Source organism: Psittacula echo (genome assembly GCF_963264785.1).
Source record: "Psittacula echo genome assembly, chromosome: 1".
Taxonomy (NCBI): Eukaryota; Metazoa; Chordata; class Aves; order Psittaciformes; family Psittacidae; genus Psittacula; species Psittacula echo.
Genome location: NC_137735.1, coordinates 128,282,064 through 128,305,825, shown reverse-complemented (window position 1 = coordinate 128,305,825; position 23,762 = coordinate 128,282,064). Strand labels below are relative to the sequence as shown.

The following is a 23,762-nucleotide window of genomic DNA, read 5'->3' as shown; positions in this document are numbered from 1 at the left end:
GACTAGGACTGAACCACCTGAAGATATCACAGTACCGCTCCAGCGATCTATTATGAAATGCTGCCCAGATGTGATAACTGTGTCTGAGCCAAACGGTATGTATGGCCACTATTCATAACACCTCATTTAGCGTGAAGTAGATTCCTCCTTCTCACTCAGGAAGCATTATCTTCATACTTCTGCTTTAAGCACTGAATGAAACAGGAGCGGATGTAAAGGAACGTGGGCTAGCCCACTCGTGGTATTTTGCCAAAGCAGCTCCACTGTGACTCTGAGGTAAACAAGTGCTTCTTTGAATGAGTAACTTTGCTCCTCTGTATTGCTGCTGGGCCTTAAGCATTGTGGACTTTTCCCCACTTTGTACTGGGGATACCTACTAGAAACCCTGCAATCCCAGCAACGGTCAAATGAGTAAACCCCACACCAGTCCTCTCCTTGCACACCTAACTCATATCTTCTTGGAGGTATGTCCCATCTTTCAATTCTCTATCTGTCCATCATGGTAAAAAGCATGCTTGGCTTTACAGTGCCAGTCACTGCAATTCTCTACTGACTTGTGCAAAAGTATCTGACCAATCTCCTTTGTCCAGGAAATTTGCTTGGCAATTTTGCTTGACTTTTGGTTGCAAAAACTGCCCCAGTGGAAGCAGGCGATGAATACTGACTGTTTCCAGAGGAATGTTTCTTGGGGAAGCTTCGCTGACTGCATTTAGAGCATTTGCCCATTTGCCAACTGAAGCCTGTACGGGAGATCTGATATGATAAGCAGTGGACTCAGAACTGGAGGGTGATGAAAGATACATGGTGTGTGTCTGCCACTGGGAAGTACACCAGCTGGTCTGGGCAGGCGGTAGTCCATGTGGTTAACATAGACTGACTTTTGGACTTCTTGTTAACAGACTAGGCTAATATTAAACATTGCCATGTGGTGTAAGGCTCTCAGTTTTCCTGAAAGCACTAATGGGTTTTGCTCACGTAGGGCTCTTCAGTTGCCATAAGGCATTTCTGCTCTCAGTACCGAGGCCTCTGCATTCATTCCTAGAAGGTACTTTTCCATTAAGCTCCAGTGCCTAACTGACAATCACCCAAAGAGCTACCCATGCTGGAGGATCACCTACAAAATCCTGACATCAGTTACTTTAGCATCTCGTGATTCTTTGATGGAAAATGACACATCTTCACCTACACCAAACACACCTTGTATTAATAATCTCATTTCCAACACTATATTCTAAGAGATCTTGATCATCTTGGCTGCCTTTGCCGAGAAAGCCTTCGAATGTTCGAAGGACTGTGTAAGAACCGCTAAATAACCATGTCTCGAATGCAGTGCCTTGAAAGTCCCGAAGACAGATGTACAATGGCTTGCAAGAGTTTGTAGAAACTTGCTAAACCAGCACGCTTTCAGGAAACACTTATGTTGCAATTCAGAGAACAGCAACTGATCTTCTCTGAGATGCGCGATTTTCAGAGCTTGTTTCTCGTACTTTCACACCGTGGGTCTACCGTGTCTTCTGTGACAGGTCTGTGATGTACTCGAATTCTCTGGGTTTGTTTCATCAACCAGTATTTCTTTTTTAATTCAACGTTTTTACCTTCTGGGGTGCTTTACGAATCTCTGATGTTATAATGGCACCCACTGTACAATGTCTGCAGTTTGAGATTTGAATATTCAGATGAAACCGCTTTATAGAAACCACCAGTACTGAAGAATACAAGCCATTATCTTTCCAAAATGAAGAGAGGAGGAACCAAAATGGGGAGAAGAGCACAGCTCGAAGCGCAAAGCCACAGAGTACATCTGGATGCAAAGGGTATGATATTGCACACAAAGTTATTACAGTTTCACACTGAGTAAGTGTGAACCAGCAGCATTTTGTCAGTTATCCTGGACTATTAATTGCGTCTGGTGGATGAAAGCCTTTTTGTAGGCAGCAAACACAGCTCAGTGTGAAATGAATCCCCCCGTGCTGACAAGCCTTTAATAAGCAGCTACACCACACTTTGTTTTATTCTTGTTCAATGCTCATGGCATACTTAGTACAAACTATTCAAGTTGTGCTGCAGAGATAAAACCACTGATTGCCTCCTGAACTTCTGTACTGCACATCACCATAGCCTAAGATTGTGTCCCAAACACCAGCGAACAGCTGCTGTCCCCAGCAACAAGATTGAGTACTATTATCCTGATTCTACAGATGAGGAAACACGGGAGCATTTAGGTCAAAGCATGACAATTTTCAGTGAGCAATCTGAGATATCCATGCCTTTATTTCTCACAATATTTTGAAGTATGTAACAACTTCTATGTCCAAAGCACAACAACTGGCATTTCCAGCCACAGCTGCAGACGCTCAGCACTTGTGCAAGTGTGACCCCAGGATCTCAATGGTTTCCACAGAAAATCAAACAGCCACCTGTGGAAAACCTCTCTCCCTCTCCACCCCATGAAATGGCTTGTCTCAGAACAACTCTATTGCAGAGAAAAGGAAGAACCCCTAAATTTCCCCAGGGTATCATTAAACCACCCTGACAATGAGATCACCTCCTTTTTCTTTCTGCAGTCCTCCACCTCATGCATTATGCAGCCTCCATCCCCTCTGATACACACCACTGTTTCATCTCTCCCCAGAGAGCAGAGACGCAAGAGTCCCAGTGAGAAAGCAGTATTTGACCACTTAATTAAAAAGAGATATCCTCATGACTTCATTCAAGTTTGAAGAAACACAAGTACAGCTTTAAATCTCCAGTTCTATGTTTCATTTCAGTTTTTAAGAAGCAATTAAAACCAAAGCACCTCACCACTCACGCATGTCCAGCCTTCTTGTTCAAGTCCCAGTTTCTCCTGCCCTGATCACACTTCAGCCTCTCCCCTTGTCTGCTGTCTCCCTGTTACGGATCTCCACTCATTTTCTCTCCTGGACCTATTATGCTTGTCCACCAAAAATCTCCTCTTTTCTCCCCCCTGTTTCAGCTGTTAGTCTACCTACTGTTGAACCTTTATAGAGACCTTAGACAGCCTTTATGATGAACTACAAGTGAACTGAAGAGTGCATAGAGTTGTACAGATGCTAAATTTAGTATTGCAGCCCAACGGCTGATCTTTAGCAAGATGTTTGTTCTTTCTCTGTAAATTACCCTGTGATCCTAGGTCTCATCCCAGGTCTCTACTCTAGCACTCTTGTACTAGTAAAGACACACTTTCCCTGTCACCTGAAGCCAAGTTCAGTGGTCAGTTTTGTAGATCAGCTATTCCATTAGGTTACGAAACCCTCAAACAACTCCCCTTTCTTGTTCCACTGCTAATCCAAACTAAAAACCCCAACGTGACATAGACAGATGATAGGGCAGAACATCGCACCTACCATGCAGCCAAATCTCACTAACCAGTCTCAGCTTGGCTTCAAGTTCTGGAGTTTGATCAAACTCCAAACAAACTGAAGAAGCAGAGGAAAATGCTCATGGGACGGAAAAATATTTCTTACACAAAGCCAGTCCACTTACCCACAGTGCTGGGTAACAGCTACTAGACTTTCTAAAAACAGTTTCATTATTAAATAGATAAAAGAGCCTTTTAAAATTGGGCTGATGTAGCTCTTTTTCTTCCTTAAGTATCGGTTCACATGGAGCAGCTGAGAAACCTGCTGATTCTTCAGGCCCTGTCTTGAAAAGAATTTCTTCTAGCATTGCAAAAGGAGGTTGAGTTCCCCAAAATATATAGAAAAATGCTTTAGAGAGTAAATTCTCATAGTCAGTGCTAAATACATGTAGATATTTACAAGGCTTGTTTCCAATTAAGTGTGAAAGCAATAAAGCAGACTATAATACAGCTGCTAGTCAAAACGGCTTAGAAAAGCTGATGATAATTTGGGTGAGATTCTGATATTCTTACCAGCTTTGCAGATTCTTATTCCTTGAGCAGTCCCATTCACTTCAGAGAGATTATTTATGAAGCAAGGTGCTGCAGTTCACTATCAGTAAGGATATCAGAATCTTACTTAGAAAGAAAAGGTGAAGGGAGGAAGAAAAGGAGATGTTAACTAACATTACCGGTCTGTATTAGTAAGTCACTTTCTTGGACATCATTCAAGGTAGTTAAAAAAGTCTAGGATAAAGTAGCCAGTGGCACAAAAATTTATCTGAAAAAAAAAGTAAAAATCTATATTCCATTACACGGTCTAAGAATCAATGTCACTGGCAGAGAAACTGAAACAGATCTGAACACTACCAGATCTACTTGAAAGCCATCCTTCTTCCGGGGAATGGCTCTGTTACGAAAGCATAATCACACACGCACGGACACTGCTGTGTCACGCTTTATCTGGATGATGTAATTTTAAGAACTGAGACATTCTAATTGCTCCAGCCATGTAACTGAGTGTGAAAATGATGGTATCTGAGGCATTAAATATGTGGTCACTTAAATTTGCAAACTATAAAGTAGGGTTTTATTGAATGTAAGGAGCTGTTAATGGGAAGATTAGACAGATATTGCAGAAATAATGGAAGGATGACAGAAGTCCAGTATGTGTGTGAAGGCAGCAATGGGTAAGGCCAGAATACTGTGAGGTAACTGACATGCACTATCCAAAACTCAGTGCTCTGGATTAACACTAACAGTGATGCTCATGAAACTTTCTTCTGCCTTACTTTGTAGGGGTTTCTGTTATCTAAGGGGATTTTGATTTTGTTTTGCTTTTTCTTGCATTAATAAATCTGAAATTAAGAGAAGCTCAGTTTCTTCGGCTATTATATGTCATGCTTTTCAAAGACCATGAATTAGCTTAACTGTCTTAGTGTTGTTGTCACCTCAGATATGCCTTCAAGCACTTGGCTATAACTCCAGGTGGGCACACTTGGTCTTTATTACTAAGGAAAACAACATAAAGAAAATGATATAAATTCCTCTTCCAGGATGTTTGCCTCCTAACAGTTGACTTGGAAGAACACTTGGACTTAAAAATAGGTTTATGCCCAGGTGCCAACCCCAGGTGAAGCTTACATTTTCCTTCCGACAAAAAATGTCTGTTTTGTCTGCCAGGTCGGGTCATTTCCTGCCTTTCTCATCCAAATCCCAAACTAAGCTGGGGATATGGAAACCGGGACAGGAGTTTTTCTGTAATGTTTTGATAGAGACAGCACTTTCTCACCATTAACTCCACTACATTAAGAACAGAAAGGATGAAATAGGTTACTCTTAAACAGATCAAGCCCTGAACTGAATAAACTTGACCTCCTCTATCACGCCTGTTTAACTGGTTATACCAACCCTGCCAAGATTTCCTTGGTATTTGTGTTTTAAAAGAAATCATATAACTTTCTAATAGTATCAGTAGCAAATGGCATGCTAATGTGCTAAAGTGCCCTGACAAAAATTTGACAAAATGAATATAAACTGCTTCTATTCTTCAAATCACACTGCCTCATCTAGAAGTTAGTTAGGCAGAACAGAGCAAAGCACTGAAATGCAAGCACGAGATGCAGCAACTCAAGACTTCTACCAAGCAAATTTACAAACTTTCAGTTGTTAGTATAAATGCTTTAAAATCTAACAAATAATTAATCCTGGACACATTTCATATGCATTGCATACTATAAATAAGTGGGATTATTATCTACAACAGATCATTTAATTTAAATATTAAAGATACTGCAGCATACTCGAAGAGCAAAGCTAAGACCAACCAGGTGTCACCCTGATTATAGAGAGTACTGATTTCATAAAGCACTAACTTTTGGAATCAGCGTTCAAGGCAGGAAGGTATGCAAAGTTTGGAAGAGGAGTGCTAACTACTAAATCCCAAGAACACTAGATTTCTATTCAAAGTTTACTCCTATAGTCGCACAAAAAGAATAAGATATCCAAACCCCAAAAAGCAGCACAAATCAAATTAATAGGAAGACCACATTTTTACAATAATCCTATAAAACTATACTAACATTTAAAGAAAACAACCTCCCTCCAGGTTTTCTCATCTCTCAATATTTTCATTTGCACAAATACACGTGGACCTATGATTTTGCTTCAAGCATCACATCATACAGAGTCTAACAATTACTCATTCAAGTGTGCAACGCAAGCAAACAGCCCTGCAGTGTCTGTCATTTGCTCCTCAGATGTAATTCCTAGCACTGAGCTCCCTGCTGTACTTTTGATTAACCTTATTCCATTGTGCTGGTAAAAGCTTTGAGAATATAAGTTAAAGCACAATCTTCTCCCAAGACATATGAATGATGCCAAAGAAAGACTAATAGTCTAAGAAAGGCCACAACCATAAAGGAATGTTAATTCGGATAAGACCAGATTCTGTGCTGCCATTAAGTAAATTAAACACAAGGCCATTAGCTTTGATATGGATTGTTCTTCCTTCCATCAAGGGCTGAACTCAGTATGCTGGTCTACCTGGTCAAAATCTGGTCTTAACACAGAATTTACTGTCTGCTCCCAAAATAAGTAAGTATAAAACCACTCTGATTTCAAACAACAAATACTTTTTGAGAAACAGACTAATGCAGACCCTTGTTATCTTCCTTAGCAATCTCTGAAATCCCTAGTGAAAGGGGGTTTTGCTACGTGACCTGCACATTTAGGACTGCCCACTAGTTTTACAGCCTGAGGATGCATCTTCAGACTCTGGGTTCTGAAGCAGAAAATAACTCATATGTGGATACTCATGCGTGTGAGGACCCTTGAGTTCAGTGGGGTTCTGTTCAAGAGCCTGTGAAAGACCATTACAGACTTTGCTTTAAACTTCCCACCTGTGGAAATACTTTTGCATGGGCTTAATTCTACTGACTTATTTTAACTTTTTTTAAAAATATAAATAATTTTAATGGGAGTTAAACATGTGCTATGCACAAAGAACAGGTCAAGCTTTAGGCCTGTCAAACTTCTGGCTTCTTTAACTACTAGAAGGGGAGCGTAAATCTGTTAGAGAAGAGTATTTCACCAGAGACAGAGCACTGCTTGTCATCCCTTTTGCTAGAAAAATGAGAAAGAAATAGACACCAAATCAAACACGACTCCATAGGTACAGGACCCCCTATCTGCACATCATCCCATGAACGTGGTCTTAAAAATAAGCACTTTCACTTACAACTTATGGTGATGCCAAGTTCCACATTGTGCTTCTTTGGTAGTTTCACGTGAAATGTTCCGCTGCTGGGTATAACTGATTCTATAAAGAAATAGTTAAAATGTTAGATAATTTCACAAGGCACAGCTATTCCAAGTGCTTTGGACTACACATGCAAATTGATGAATCACATCAGCATCACAAGCCACAGATGAAACGCGGGTGCTGAAGTGAAGGAAGGAGGACATACAAAGTGTGATTTACACCACCATTAGTAATTTCATAGTAACTCCTTCTTTTTTGAGGTTTAAGTCACTTTATGGAGATTGCACAGGCCAGCAGCTCGCTGAGACTGCAGGTTTTTAGCTCATATGCAAGCTCTGTGAGCACATGTGGAAATTTTAGTGCTGGCAGATAACTTTCAATTAAAAGGACAGGAGATCAAGTCTTAAGAGTTTCAGGTCTTTGTGGCTGCGGGTGCAACATATTTTTAACTGTCTTTTAAGGTAACTGCATGGATTTTACATCTACTGGCAAGAAAAGGACTCAAAACACCACTAATGGAGAAGCAGCTGGAGCTAACTGAGGCAAAAACCCCTTGAAGATCTGCAGCACTGTACCTGAACCCTGACTTTAGGCATCACTGCCAGCAAAAGTTTGAGCCTTTACCTGAAATTACGGCCATGGGAACATATAGACATACATGTGGTAGAGGAGCTTAACCATGAGTGTGAGCCTGCCGTCATGGAGCAAAATGGGAGCAGCACAAACAAGTCCAGGGACTGAAATACACGCGGGATGTCAGGTGTATTTAAATGACTTTAATTATTTGATTTTCTTACTTTTTAATATTTAATTCCCTATGTATACGAATGTACATATTGTATTTGTTGGGTTTTTAACATTATACTAGATGTGTGCATGCTAGAAGATTATACAGAATTACTCTAGGCACCTTTAGCCCGATTTTGACATCATGATGTATAACAGCATTAACAATAACCACACTACGCAAAATACAGCACATCCAACGTCGTGACTTCAAAGGAGCTACTGCCAGGTGAGCACAGGAGTCGTAGAAGTTTTTACTATTTACATAGTGGAATAGTGTGCATACATAACGTGTACTTGTTTGATTTATACAATCTGTGAATTCATAGGTGTATTCTGTATGCTTCAACACATTGCAGAACAAAGAAAAGACATTAGTAATAATAAAGACTCACCAGCAACATAAACAATGATTTTCGTGGCTTTTATTAATTCAGTTTCTATTATTTTATTTAGATTGTTGGTGTGAGATCTTGTAAGTGAAATCCTTCAGTTTTCTGCTTATCCACTCTTTAAAAATACTTTTCTGTCTAGTAAAACATTTCATTAGCTGCCCTGCAGAGGATTTGTCTCTGCTCAGCAATTGCTATCTCAGGGCAGAAAAATGCCTGGAAATAACTCAGAGGAGGGATTGTCACCAGATCTTACTACAGGTCTTGTCATTTCTGTTTGTGTTCTGAAGCACACTGCAGGGCTTTCTCTATGTGAAATGAGAAAGCTGTACAAAAAGATACATGTTTCAAATAGGTCCGTTGAAATGGAATGCTGTGTATGTGAGAAGAACATCTCCACCTTGGATGCCAAACACTCGCAATGTGCTTGGGATTTATTCCTTCACTTTTCTTGCAAGACAGAATAACAGTACATTCATACCTGCAACATCAAATTCTATTTCCAAAGTGACCTTGTTGGTGATAGAGGAGTCTCTGAGCAGTTGATTGGCCTCATCAAAAGTGCTGTCTTCTGTTGGGATACCGTTTATTGCCACTATTCTGTCTCCTATTTGCAGCACCCCACACCTTGATACACAGTGATACAAAACAATCAGATGTGCACGTTACCAGAACCAGCAATATCATCAAATCATAGAATTGTTTAGGTTGTAAAGACGTCTAAGATCATCAAGTCCAACCATTAACCTAATGCTGCCAAGTCCACCACCAAACCATGTCCTTTCGTCCCACATCTACAGGTCTTTTAAACACCGCCAGGGATAGTGACTCAGCCAGTTCCCTGGGCAGCCTGTCCCAGCGTTTGACAACTGGTTTGGTGAATGAAAACTGAAGGCTAGACAACCCCAGCTCCCTGAGCCGCTCCTCATAAGATTTGCTCTCTAGACCCTTCACCAGCTTCATTGCCTTCTCTGGACAACTCCAGCACCTCAATGCCTTTCTTGCAGTAAGTGGCCCAAAACTGAACACAGTGTTTGAGCTGTGACCTCACCAGTGCTGAGTACAGGGGGACAATCACTTTCCTAGTCTTGCTGGCCAAACTATTCCTGATACAAACCATCTGATCAAACACATTCAACCTAACCTTGAAGGGTAAGTGTGGCATAGCAGCTCAACAGTCTACCCGGGCACAAAGCGGGACAGAAGCTGCTGCTGCTCCTTTGCACCAAGACATTATCAAGCACTCCCAGCATGGGTTGTGCTCATTAGGTGCTGGGGCACAGGAAGAGAGGCATGGCCTTCAGGCCTCCATCCCACCCATGGACATCACCTCTGCATCTGACACTGGGCTACAGGTGGTGTAGCTCTGCAATAGCGGCTAGTACTTGCCTGTGCAACTACTATTGTTCTCATGCCATGATTGAAGGTATATATAAGCATGAAAATGCAACTGAAATGTTGCAATGAAATCATTAGTAAGACAAAACTCTCATATTCCTTAAGATTTCGTTTTGTACCCAAGCTGGATAGAGCTGGATTTGCTCTCCCCCCTGGCACAATAAATTACCACTATTTTGATTTCAGCGATGTTTCCAATTTTCCCCTTCCCCTCCTTTTTGCATCAATATAGCTTCCAGCCTCCTGCCAGAGGACTCTGGATGACAAAACCACTGGTGCCTGTCATTCTTCTTACAGCTGATCAAGCATATGAAATACCCTTGTCAGAACAGACAGCTTATTATTTGCCACACTTGCATTGAGCAAGGCCCTGCAATTTGTCACAAATCGAAAGCAACAAGCCCAAAGTACCCCAAGGAATGCTCACCAAAACGTACTTAGCAGTCAGCTGAAAGAACCTCACCTTTCCGCCGGACTGTCAGACTCAATATAGGAAATGAGAGGAGGAGAGGACAAGGTCTCAGTAGCAAACACGCTACCCTGGAGCTGTATCCCAAACCCCACCATGGGGTCAGCTGTCAGCACTACTTCTGTGGTTTCTGTGTGGACGACCTGCCCAGCCAAACCAACAGTGCTAGAGGCTAAAGACACTACAAAACAGAGCAGACCAGGAGGAGAGACGTTCATATACAGCAGAAATGTCATTGCTCTTTGAGCAAATTGATCTGTACAACAAATCTAGTCAACAAAACATCTCTTTTACAGTCAACTTAGGCTAAAGTTCATAAATTATGTATCAACAGTTATGACATAGGAGAGAACAGAAAACATCTGGTTGTACGTTAGAATGCAAAAAGATAGTTCTGTGCTGAGTAAAATAGATGTGTTTGACACTCCCACCCCCAAAATCTCAGAACATCCCTGAATTCTGTTTGCGTTAGGTTTGAGGCATGGATAAGCAGAATTTTCACAGGAGCTAAGGGAATTGGAAGCGCAAGCACAGCTGTTATTCAGGCTGATTCGCACGAGCTCTTTTGCACATTGCACAGCAATGTGCTGTTGTTAGCAGCAAAGCACATGGCCCAGGCTTGCTTGCAACAAATAAGGATGCCCTCCTGCCACACTGTGTATGTTTCCTACGTGTCAGCAATTTGTCAGGCTAATTGGGTAGTGTAAGTTGAACAAACCCCTCTGTTTTAGCTACCGTGTCTCGCAAGAGATTGGGAGAAAAAAAGGTTCTTTGGGTTCTCTCAAAGGAACTGGGGGACACTTCTGTAAGAAACACAGGCAGCTACTTCTGTACTCCTGATTCACTCCTTCTACTGTTCTGAATGGGCTGCCTTAGAGAACAAATCAAGACAAAACCAACATTGAGATTCAATGCAATTACCTATGAAACGAGGAGACTGCACCTTCAGTTCTTTGATCTCTGCCTACATGTCTATTGTACCATTGCTCAAATTCTCTCAGTGACAAACTACTGCCTTCCATTGTGGCATACACAGAAAGCTAGGTTTTTTCAGTTCCTGTTCAGACCAGTACTGTCAATCCTCCAGTGCTGAGGAGTCGGAATGCTGTTGTGTTACAGATCTACACCATTACCTCTCCATCTCTAACTTCCTTCAAGATCTATTTCTGCCTGCAGTAGCTACTAAGAATTAGATAAAAGTTCAAGGTTTATTTGAGAGATTGTTTAACTGTGGATTTTTTTTTCCTGGATATGGGAAAAAATTAGTTGTTGTTTCCATATACAGATAACACCAGCACAGCTCTACAAAGATGCCAGAAGTTGTATGAGTATTTTCCCCACTCTGGGGCTACCAGTATTAGCCTTTTGCTCTGAAATAAAATCTGATTTATGTGGCACAGTTGGCAATGACAGTTCTGCTCCAAGAGTTTCACTTGTCAAACTCCTCATTAACTTGTTTCTCCCAGCAAAGCTCCTTTCAACTCTGAAATCATCTTTTCTACATTACTGCAAATTCTCACTTCTTATTTTAATTTTCCTAAGGATTGTGTATTATTTTAGTTACTCAAAAGCTTCTTTCTTACTGTTTCTTTTATCTGCACTCAGTTAGACATGGTCACATCCAAATGCAAATACTAACTTGTTTTTAGAAACGGCCACCAGCTTTTGCATTCACTGCATTGAAGAAATGAGCTTCTCCAGCCCTCACTGCTGCAAAGGTTAAAATATGCCTAAACCAGACAAATGCAGAGTTTATATAATACCAGATCCCCTAACGCACCTTATAGAAATGTCTAAATTTCTAATTTTTGAGCATCCAAGCCCAAAAAAGTTCCATTTTCTTTTTCTTTAAGGTCATACAAGAATTACTTGTTAGCTGCGTCTTTGCTTCCCCCCACTTGTGCTTCCATTCCCCCTGTGCAGCAGGCTCTGTAACTTTCTCACTCTTTTTCTAATGCCCTACTAGGGAGCCTAAAGGTCTCAAAACATTTATTTCAGCTTTCAGCACAGCTAAGGTTTTCATTCACACTGGGAAGTTAAGTTAACATTTGTGGGATTTAAAACTCCCCCCGATAAGCATTTTGATGATGTGAACACTTGAAAGTGACAATTAGGAACTCCTCCCACTCCCAAAGAAAATGAAACAGAAATAAAAAAGAGCAGAGATGAAAATATGTTTTCAAGTCATGTAACAACAGCTATCTGCTAAACCTCCATAAAATGCCCCAAGTGCCCAAACCCATGACTTGAGAGCACATTGGGATTTGCAGCAACAATAACTGCAGCAAGAAACACTGCCATTTCTTCTTGCTGTTTGATGGATTCGAAGTTTTACAGGCCAGGAAGTAGCCTTAATGGTTTAAGAAGGGGCATGGATGCACATGCAGTTGTAGTGAACCCGGCTTGCTACTACTAGGGGTGCATTTCAGCATATTTCTATAGTTTTCATCCAACTCTTAGGAACACTCCTGGGGTCTGGTTTACTCAATGCTCTGCAGGTACGTAGTGAATAATCTTGAATGTGACGATTATGGTACTTGTTACTTTTATTCCTGCAGCCATATGAGAAACGGAGCAGGATGTATTTAAAGGTACACACATGGATTATTATGCCTGCAGTCTCCCGCTCTAACCCTCAGGAAATTGCAAAATGTTCACTGTTCCTCCTGGCAGTGGCTCATGTGGATGTACTGAGAAAACAGCATCCATGCACATCTAAGACCCTCTCTAATTTCTACCAGATACGGTAGTATCTAGTAAGTATCATGTAAGTTAGCATAAAATTGTGTCTCACTTTCAAGTACTAATAGGGGCCTATAACAATGAACTTCAGGATTTAAACTTTAACCAAATAATGATCAAGAGAGTTTCCCCAATGAATACCATACTTTAAAACAAAGGAAAACAAAGAAAAAAACAAGAAGGCAGAGGAAAACAAGTGGCATAAACAAAGCACGTGAGAGCAGGGCCTCAGTTTTTACAGCCACATGTTTGGAAAGATCTGTGCAACTAATGCAATGATTGCAAAATCATGGCTATAAAACCCTTGTAACCTGCTGTACCATCACACTTCATTATCACGAATTTTAGCATGATCACATGAAGTTATACAGGTTTGCCTAAATAATCTGAAACATAAACTTTATAGCACCCTTCACCAATACAGCCTTTTCTTCCCAAATGACATCTTAAAAGATTTATTAGAAGTTACATTAATAAACCCCTCAAATTATCCAAGAGGATTAAATAATAAAAAATCCCACTAAAACTGAGTGTGCTCTTCCTCTTCTAGGAAAAGGACAGCAGTCAATGCTAACTAGCTCTTACGAGTTTCCCACAAAGGGAGAAGGGCCAGGTTTTCCAAATCCAGTTGATGGATGGGGAAGGGTACAGTTTAGGACCAATTATTCTCTATTACAGTCACTTCTAGCACATTCAGTGCAGTGTGGGTCTCTTCAGTTGACTGTTGCTGCAGTTACAAGTATGGGTAAAAGTCCAGAAACAGAAGTAAGGAACTCTGCATGGGCTAAAAAGCAAGCTCAAGGAAATGGTGAGCAAGCCTGGCTGGCCAGTCAGCGCCTCTAAAGCCAGCTCTGATTCAGGGATGATGATGTAGTCACTGCTCGAGGTGTGGCACAGACTCACTCAGTGATAGGGCCAGTCCCACGTATTTTCTAATGCTCTATATCCAGACTTCACAACATAAATACATAATATACTATCCCATAACAAAGCCTCATCCTAATTCGTCCTAGCTAGAGGTTTGTTTACTCATAGCAGACTGTCATCCCAGGGCCTTCTGACTTCAGGAATCTTTCAGGTGGGCTTCAGTGTTTACATGACTGTCCCACTTAAATCTAGTGTCATTGGCCTTGTTTTGAGCCTTTCTTTGCAGGATACCAAATTGCAGGGCATGGCTCTCTTGAAGGAAGAATGTCTTAAAAATACACCACCACAAGTAAAGGCTGTCTCCAAGATCCATAGTAGGATTAGCTTTCAGGATTAACAGCTACAATATAACACAATTGAAGAGCTATTTTTTTGCATCCAGCGTTATTTTACTATTCAAATAAATTACTATTAGAGTAACATTACTACTGTTCCTCACGTCCATGTGAGGACATTTAAGAGCTGGACCCCTACTGATACCACAGCATGGATGGACACGCTACCTCCCCATGACCCAAAAGAATGTATTAGAAGCTAACATGTCAATAAATGAGTTGTGAAAAATGGCTGATCAGAGTAAAAATCAAAAAGGCACGTACAGGCAAACAGTATGTAAAAATATTTGCTTTACAAATGAAATAAGAACAAGCAAGCAACAAAAAATTGCAAGAAAGCAAAACCTCAGTTTCTCTCTCAAGTGTTTCCTCACAACTCCACAGTGACCAGCCTTAGATGGAGGCTACTGGTTTGCTCTGGTTTTACTATCACCATGGGAAATCTTTAATGCAAGGCAGCAGCACTGTAATGCACAGCAGCTCAGTTTTTCCAGAGTGGACCTGTAAGCATTATTAGCTGGAACAGATAATTTAGAGAGTAGTTCTCAGCTCCCTGCTCTGGAGGAACTGAGCTGCTGAGGATCACACAAAGATGTACAAGCCAAAAGGAGAGGCAGCACTTACATGGAGTCTGGGAAACAATGTGCTCATACAGCCATATTCCTCTGGCACAGTGAATACTTGGCAATAGGCAAAGTGAAACAGCCTGAAATATATCCAATGCTGACTTGGGAAATTACTGACTCTTGGGAAATCCATGCTTTGAATCCCAGAGAGTGGTTAGAAACAAGGCTATTTAGTCTTCACTGTTATTTGTTGCTCTTCTTCACAAAATTGACCATACAGGTTACGATGTAGATAAAAACATTAAAACTACTTAGGAGGTACTGTGGCAAGCTCTTCTCCTTCTGTTATATCATAGTTGGTTGAGCTTACCAGCAATCTGTTTTGAACTATTCAGTTACGAATTCTAATCTCTGGTGGAAACGGGAAGAGTTGAAAAAGGTATTTAAAAAAAACTCCAGTAACGGTATAAGAAACTCTTCCACAATTGTCTGAAGAAAACATTGCTTTATATGTTTCAGATGAGATAGCTAAGCTGCATGGCCTCTACTCATCTCATTTTAGCATTGGACAAATATTTATGTGCTGATGTTTCCCTACATCTAACAGACACTCCAATTATTCTCTTTTCTGCCTAGCAGGTATGTATGAAATAAGGTACTTTGTACCTTTTTCCTGTATCTTCCCCCTCCTCCACCCATTCACTGCACATTTGGAGCAAATGCTGTTACCACCTACAGGAGCTTTTGAAGTCCTTCTTTTTCATCCTCCGCCTCATCATTGTCCCACGCGGGCTGGTGGAGTAGAGGCTGCGAGGTAAGGTCCCCATGTTCAGGGAACTCAGGCTGTATGCACTCATGGAGGTAGGAGAGAAGGACGAAGACACCAAAGCTGCTGTAAGAAATCAGACACTTGGCATACAGCACTCATTCTTCATGGAGGAGTGCGGCACATGCCTGTAACTCATCAATGAATCAAACAACGTGTATGATGCACAGGAGGGGTTTGTGCATTTCAAATAACAAAGACATTAAACCACAGAGGTGACCCTAGGTAACAGTATAGCCAGCATTTCATGAAAATACCTGCTGGAAGCTAACAAAGATAATGTAGATACCAAAAGTACATTCATAGGGTACAACTTATTTTAGGCAAAGAATGTTAAATTAAATTTTTCAACACACATCCATGAACCAATGCAGGTCAATATGTCTAGATACACTGATTTTAGAGATGCCTTTTTGTAGAAGGTGATTTCTGACAAAGTATTTGCAAGCAATGCTTCGCATGCAGAAATCCTGCTTTATTTGCACTACTCAAATCTAATGGTCTACTCATATAGCAAGAGCTGATTCATTCAGAATTTTCAAGCCTTTTTCTGTCTACAAAGGTTGCCTTGATACAGAAAGAAAAGGCATAAAATGTCAGAAATAACCTTGGCATGGCTATGAAAAAGTGTAGCATCCATAAAACTGAAAAGGTTTTAGTGCCTGAAATGGGAAAATTATGAGTGAAGAAGAGGGGAGGGAGGAAGAGGAGGAAAAAGAGAAGGAGAGAATATGTCAGCAGGAAAAAGCGTGGAACGTTACGAAGGCCTTTTTGAGGAGGCGTTTTCTGGAATTTCAAGGCTCGCATCCTGCAATTGTCAGGGTGGGAGGTGTTATAATGGTGGTAGGTGAGGAGGCTGCTGTGGCTGCTGGCACACGAATCCCAGGTAAGTTGCCCGTTCCTTCTTTGAACCTTCACTGCCCACATGAAGGGAGGACGGAAAATCAGAAAACAAAAGGACCAGAAAAGAGGGAAAAGTAACTGAATTGCACAAACAAAAAAAGAAGTCAAAAACGGAAATAAATTGAAAAGAAAAAGAAAATTAAATAATAAATAGCCTGGTCTTGTCTTCTTACCAGGGGCTGCTAACTTGAGGAACAGAAATATTTCTTTTTCTCAGAATAAATGCTTCTGATTTTTTTTTTTTTTTGGTGGTCTTGTATTTATTTTTAAAAAGATTAGTACTGAATCAATTTCTAATCTCACTCTGGCTTTAGGAGCTAAGATTGCAGAATTCCTTACAAAATACTAAGGTATTACCTCTGCTCACTAACTGAAGGTTAGTAAGTCTCTCCTTGCATTCATCTACTTAAAAAGACCAACAGATACTATAAATAGCACTGCCTAGAATGGAGGATGTTTACTTGCCAATCACTTCAATTTACTGCATTGGCATTTTAATTCTGCCACCATCCATTGTTGGCATTACGCTATTCTGTGCAGTAAACGACTTCCCTGGGCCAGCAGCAGAAAAACTGTATCCTGAAGCCTGGTTAATAAAGAAAAGAGTTCTTATTGATTAGGTGGATGTGCAATTTATTGTGGGGTTTTTTTTGTTTGTTTGTTTTGTGAACTTGATCTTTAAAATTTTAAAATGACCCTTTTCTGGATGAAATTTGAAACCATATTTAATGCTGATTCTAAGCATGTGGAGTCTGGGACATACCAAAAATGAAGGCCAATATGCACCAAGAGAATGGGAACATTTCAGCTGATGTGTCAAATCTTGAAGGAAAATGACTGAAGTCACCCTTCATTAAATACATGAATCATGAAATTTAGCATCACTTTGTGCTTGCTGAACTTCATAGGAACACTTTAAACTATTCACTGAACTGGATGACCCACATGGTGAAACCACATGTAGTCTTTGGTCCATGAGCTGTATCGCTTGTTTTTCTATGCTACCTGCTACATCTATGATGGCTGCAGACGCATATAACAGTAGCCAAATATCTTGACTGTTTAGGTTGGACCCACACCTTTTGTTCCTTGTGTGGGAAAAACGTAGTCACCATAGCACTGTGCAGTATCAGAAGAAAAGCTACTCTTTTGTTTCACTTTATATTTACATGAGTAATGATCTGCTAATTGTCTGAAAATATTAAACCCCTCTGACTCAAAAGCAATGTCTGTCACTGTGGGGAGGAGTACACACCAGGGAAGGGAGAGCAAAAGGAGAGTACAGGGGCCCATCATATCCCCACAGCCTTGTGGGGTGGTCAGGACTCCAGAGGCCCTGGCACTGCCAGGCATGGTCCTGTGTCCTCCATTGGGGTGCCCTGAGTCTCCCTCAGAGCATCCCCACTGTGCCCTGACGTGTCTGAATTAAAAGAATCCCTTTGTTTTCCTGCCCTCAACAGATATCAAAGGTAAGGGTTGGGTGGGATGCCCAGTACCTGCCAGCCTGCGCCTTGGGGTACCTCACCCACAGGCACGATCGCCAGCGACCACAGAGACTTTGGAAAATCTCACGTCAGCAAGAGTCCCAGAAACAGCAGCAGTAGCTGGATATGGCCATAGGTGTCTTCCAGACTCACCGCATCTTCTCAGATGAAACTGTCTATTTGATTGCACACACAGACAGCAAGTTCCAAACTTCAGCTACGGCGTGAAAATGAAAACCTAAGAAGAACGACGTGGCCAGGTGGATTTTCATTATTTTCCAGTTGCTGTGAGCTTTGCTTAATTAAAAACACTGCCTCCAGCAGGAAATTATCTGCTAGTCTTCGATTTTTTTCTTTTATTTAATGTTTTATTTTCATGCTGAGGGTTGAGATAAAAGTGCCCTACCAAGCGGGGAGGATTTGGTTTGCTCAGCTTGCACAAGAATAACCCCAATTCAACAGAAGTTCTGTAAAAGAAAATCCTATCGTGTGTAACTGTAGTAATTCAGTGGTAATTTGAGCTATTCCAACCCAGGGCTGCGTACAGCGAACATAAAACTAATGGGGCAGCAAAAGAAATGAATGTTAGCAGCATGGTATAAAGGAAGAAACCATGAAAAAAAAATCTGATCTTTTATAGTGCTCTCCATTTTATTTTAGGGCTAAAATTTCAATTTATTTTATATGCTGAATTTCCTGCCCATTTTAAATTCCTAACATGTTCCCCTAAGACCAGTAACTGAGCTTAACAGATACAGCCCTAATGATTCAGCTTAGCCCAGACACATAAAGGGAGGTTTGCAAACTCTGCAGCACCTAGGCCACACCACACCTGATGAAAGGCTGCTTCCAAGAGGGTACTTGCTTCCCTAATGCATGTTACACCTTGAGTTGGTTGTGATACTGGAGTATCACTACCTGGTGAGGGGCTGGGAAGGGCTGTAAACATCACGGTTATTCTGTCTTACTTAAGAAAGCAACTTAATTAATTACCTTAGGGGGATTTGTTCCCAAAAGATGCTCCTTGTAGATCCCCTTGATAGGATTTTGTAATGATCAGTTCCTAACCCTGGCATGGCAAGACTATTGCTTTTTCTAAGCATCTACACTTGGTCAAGGTGACCAGCACATCAACAGCATCATTTTGTTTTAGATGTTGGTTAAGAAATAATTGCTTCAAGTTACACACTCATCTAGACAAATCTTTGGCCCTGAGACTCATCTTCCCAAAACAAACACTCTTCTAAGGTTCTTTAACCAGTCAGAAACTGATTGTGAGACATCTTCACTTCAAAAAAACCATGAAAGATCTGTTTGGAACATGCTGTCATAACTGAAAAGAAATACATTGCAAAATTTGGTCTCTGTCTCATTCTGCTGCTGCAGTATCACTCCCTGCTCCCTCGCCCCTCTAAATGGCTTAAGTAGAAATGGGAAGGAAGTGCAGCTGAACAATGGAAGAACAGGGGTTATTTTTTGTCCACCCTGGTCCAAGGGAAAATGAGTATCTCCCCAGCTACTAGTCTGACATTTACCACTCTGACAAACTGACCAGAGTGTCACTTATCCAGGGACAGCCTGGATCGTAGACAGATGTCCAAGAATATTCACCGTCACTGGCATGTCTAGGCCTCAGAAATCTTGTCTTGGTCTAATGAAGGCAGAAGCATAGTAACACAGCCTCAGAAGATGGTATCAGTGGTTCATACTGCAACACAGGTACGTATTTCTCTGTTGATAACCCTTGTTATTTCTTTGACTGCCATCAACGTGCAATATGTGAGACTGAATTTACGAATACTGTGAATTAACCACTTTCTAAGGATTATTTAGAAGACAAGACAGGCAGCCCCCATCTTCAAATACTAAGACATTTAATATATATTTGATTTGAAATTGGGAAGCCATTCTCTTCAAGCATGCTGGTATGAAATAAGTATCACGGTGAAAAGGCTGGGATCTAGGGAACTGTTTACAAACAAACCCTTTTCATAAGCACTGACAATGAACCCATGAAGCAGTCTCAGAAGTACTTCGAAAGATGATGGCTATCAATAATAATGCCATTCACAAGAGAAAATACAGGGCTTTTTTAAGGTATTTCAGGGGAGAACAGGTGTTATTAATGAAGTGTTCGTAACAGACTATCAAGTTGATATACTGAAAAGAAGTTGGCTGGGGTCCCTCCTCGCCCTCTCTACATTTAAGAAGCAATTTAGAGATTCATTTACTGGAGTTGCCCCTCCAGTGATTGCCAACAGTGAGTCAACAGGTGCCTTTATGTACATTTACAAGTGTGCAGAGCCATTTCTCAGTAAAACATTTCCCTCTCTATCCATAGGAATCTCGGAGGGTACATTAAAGTCAAGAAAACACAGAGCTTCTCAGAAACTGCAGAAGCATAACCTGCGGAGCTGAAACAACATTTACAGACATAACTGCCATGATAGCTTTCTTGGCCATTCAGCAAGGGCAGCCAAAGTGAAAGGCAGAAAAAATAAGAGCAGTATTTGGTGTTACAGGTCCCCTTACCGTGCTCCGGGCCTTTCAGCGCCAGCCGTGTCTGGTGATGAGGAAGGATCTCAAGTTTGACATTGTCTGCCGCATTAGCCAAAAACTGCGTTGCTTCTGCCAGCGTACAGTACTCCATGCTGGTGCCGTCAATGGACAGAATATGGTCTCCTACATGTAATGCACCACATCTACATAAAAGGGGAAAAACTCGGTATGATCAGGTATACTCCTTGCCTGACAAATGAGTTTTACTGCCTTCAAACTGGTCATGACAAGTATGAACGTGTTCTTTTTTTCGAGAGAGATTTGTGTTTTGTAGGCATTGTCACTGGTCAGACTTTATATCTATTAGTACAAACCTTAAAAACAATTCAGTTAATACAGTATATGCCAAGACATCACTCACAGAACTGGAATGGGATAGCTGACTATAAAAATATGTGTGAATGGCAGCCGAATAAAATGAGAAGAGCTTAAGGAGACTCAAATAACTTGGTCACATATCCCTCACACAAGCACCCAGTTCATCATTTTTTGAGTTATAGTTCAAACATTTATTAGTACAAAAGCTGTAAATGATGATGAAATTATGCAGTAGTCAAACAAATAATGAAACCAGGGCTAGCATGGTGACTTGAGGAGTGGGGTGGGGAGGGGGCTATCTGCTAAATCTTGCTGCACTCAAGAGACTGGCTACTGGATGAGTTGAGAAATGCAAACACAGCAGTCAGCATCCCGACGTACCAGTCAAGTGGACAGCTCCTTTAATTGGTTACCCCCTGCGAAATGGGAAAAAACAGAGGGAGAAAATTAAAGCATCCTGCACCATTGAACTGGAGAACACCCCTGGATCAATGGCCGCCACTCTCAAAGTTTCTACTGTAGGGAAAAGCCCACAGAGGAGCTGTAGACTCACTGCTACAAGTGGGTGCTACCAAAAGCACCGTTGTCAAAGAGGAGTTACAGGGTAGGGTGACTGGGGACATGCAGGAGGAATTTGCTGCTGAAACGTAATACTCAAGGAATTTTTAGATAGAGATATGTATATAGAAATATACTGTATATGTATAAACACATACACACACACACGCACGCACCTCAGAAATGATCTCACAGCTCTGTTACAGAGCTTTAGACCACTGGGGAAAACTATCTACCATTTCTTTTTTAAATGGTTTACATGGTTTTATTTAAACATTAAAATGAAGTGGAAAAATTGCAGCAAAATAACTTCAGAACACAGAAGCCAGTCTTCCAATACCTCAGTTGTATTCTACAATATCAATTAAAAAGCCAGACCTAAGGAGTTCCATTTCATTGTGCCACAAGAATGAGTGATCTATTCTAAAAGAACACCTCAAGGTTGCAAAGCCTCAAAATTTCCTTCCCTTGACAGCTGTTGCACACTGTGGGCTTACTTCCAGTGGCTTATGTATTTTTTTAAACACGGATCTCTGCCACAGCATTACACTGAATAGTCAGAGCAGACCTCTAAACTCCTGTGCTGCACAGTGCAAGCAGACAGCCACATATTACATGGGGGCTGGCTTATGTCATTGAATACTACACGAATGAGCTAAAATAACTTGTGCCCTGGAAGCCTCAAACTCGGCGGTATGGAGAAACGATCTGACAAAGTGCTCATTTTAAGACCTGCAACCTTAAGAGCGTCTGGTTCAGTCAATTTTATCAAAAAAGGGAAGGGTTTCTTTAAAACCAAACTGAATGAAAGTACAAATAAAATGGATGTATGGACTTGCAGTGTCAGCCTCCTGTCACACTCACCTGTCTGCAATACTCGCAGATTTGATTTTGTCTATGACAATGACCTGTTTGTTGCAGCACATCGAGGTAGTTAGTGCAACCCCAAGAGCAGCACCAGGAGTTTTGGCAACTTCAACTAGCAGCGGTCCAGATGCTGTTGCTACCGAATCTGGTAAAATTAGACAACAAAAGATCAGTATTATATCTACATGGTACTCATGCCATTTTCATAGTTTCCCCCACAAAATCTCCATGGCTATTATATTTCTCTAACCAGACAACATGCCACTTAAAGAAATTCTGGAACAGCATCATGTTAGGTGTCAAGTATCTGCTCTTAATGTTGAAAATTATAAAAGCAAGAAGAAGTTTGTGAATCTGGCACGTCTTGGAGCTTCTCAGTGTGTCAGAATCAGAAATGGACTAGGTTAGGGAACCAGGATGTGTTAATGGATCACTCTCTGGAACAACTGAAGCTAAAAACCACCTGGAATTTTAAACAGGCATGATTAGAGAAGGATACTAAATTAAATTTCAGAAAAGAAGAGAAAGGTCTTGTCCTGGGTTCAGCAGTAGCAGTCAGTTTTTCTCCTTAGTAGCTGGTGCAGCGCTGTGGTTTTGACTTTTGGCCTGGGAAGAGCTGATAACACGGATGTTTAGACTGACCAAGGACTTCGTGAGTCTCATGCTCTGCCAGGGAGGAGGAGGGGCCGGGAGGAAGCAGGGACAGGACACCTGACCCAAACTAGCCAAAGAGGTATTCCATACCACAGCACGTCATGCCGGGGGATGTAACTGGGAGCTACCCGGAAGGGCACGTCCTCTTTTCGGTCGGGCTCTTTTCCGGCGAGCGGTATCATATTTTCTTCCCTTGTTATTTCTCTTATCATTATTATTATTGGTGGTAGCAGCAGTGATTTGTGTTATACCTGAGTTACTGGACTGTTTTTATCTCAACCCGTGGGAGTTACATTCTTTCGATTCTCCTCCCCATCCCTCTGGGGAGTGTGTGGGGGGAAGTAGACTGCATGGTTCTAATTTACAGCCGGGGCTTAAACCACGACAGCTCTTTTTGGTGCCCAACGTGGGGCACGAAGGGTTGAGATAACGACAGATCTGACCAGAGTGTGTCTAATCGTATTTGTGATAAGCATTCAGTGTTTTGGATTAATAGTCACTTGTCACAATGCTGATTTATTGGCTCTCAAAGTTGTTGTTTTTGATCTCACAGTCTCAATATGCCGTAGGTTACTTAGAGCCGGTATTTGCTGTGTTGGTGTTTTTCAAGTGTGGGGCTTGGGCTAAGGTTGTTGTCTCGTTGTATTTTGTGGCAATGACTTGTAATACAATAGAAGGATTGATCATGAAACTGATCTGGCTTATGTTCCCAGTGTGGTCACCACCTTTATACTTTGGGAGGTATATAATACAAATGCTTAGCAACTATACATCTTTTTTCTCCTTCCTGGGTGGTCAACCTATGAAGGAGACATTCTTTTACCCTCCCAGTGCCCCTTCCAGACCGTTTACAGCAT

General features: G+C 41.3%; 1 protein-coding gene across 1 annotated transcript in view; it reads right to left on the bottom strand.

Annotated features, from left to right (window-relative positions):
- GRIP1 (glutamate receptor interacting protein 1) overlaps positions 1 to 23,762 on the bottom strand; it is a gene marked incomplete at both ends in the record, with an annotated part of 230,800 nt that overhangs the window by 27,240 nt on the left and 179,798 nt on the right. The window contains 7 exons of the mRNA XM_080638773.1: positions 7,098 to 7,178; positions 8,781 to 8,926; positions 10,161 to 10,347; positions 15,473 to 15,628; positions 16,324 to 16,479; positions 20,482 to 20,651; positions 22,249 to 22,396. Of these exons, the coding sequence (XP_080494899.1) occupies positions 7,098 to 7,178; positions 8,781 to 8,926; positions 10,161 to 10,347; positions 15,473 to 15,628; positions 16,324 to 16,479; positions 20,482 to 20,651; positions 22,249 to 22,396 (1,044 nt within the window). The remainder of the gene's footprint in view (positions 1 to 7,097; positions 7,179 to 8,780; positions 8,927 to 10,160; positions 10,348 to 15,472; positions 15,629 to 16,323; positions 16,480 to 20,481; positions 20,652 to 22,248; positions 22,397 to 23,762) is intronic.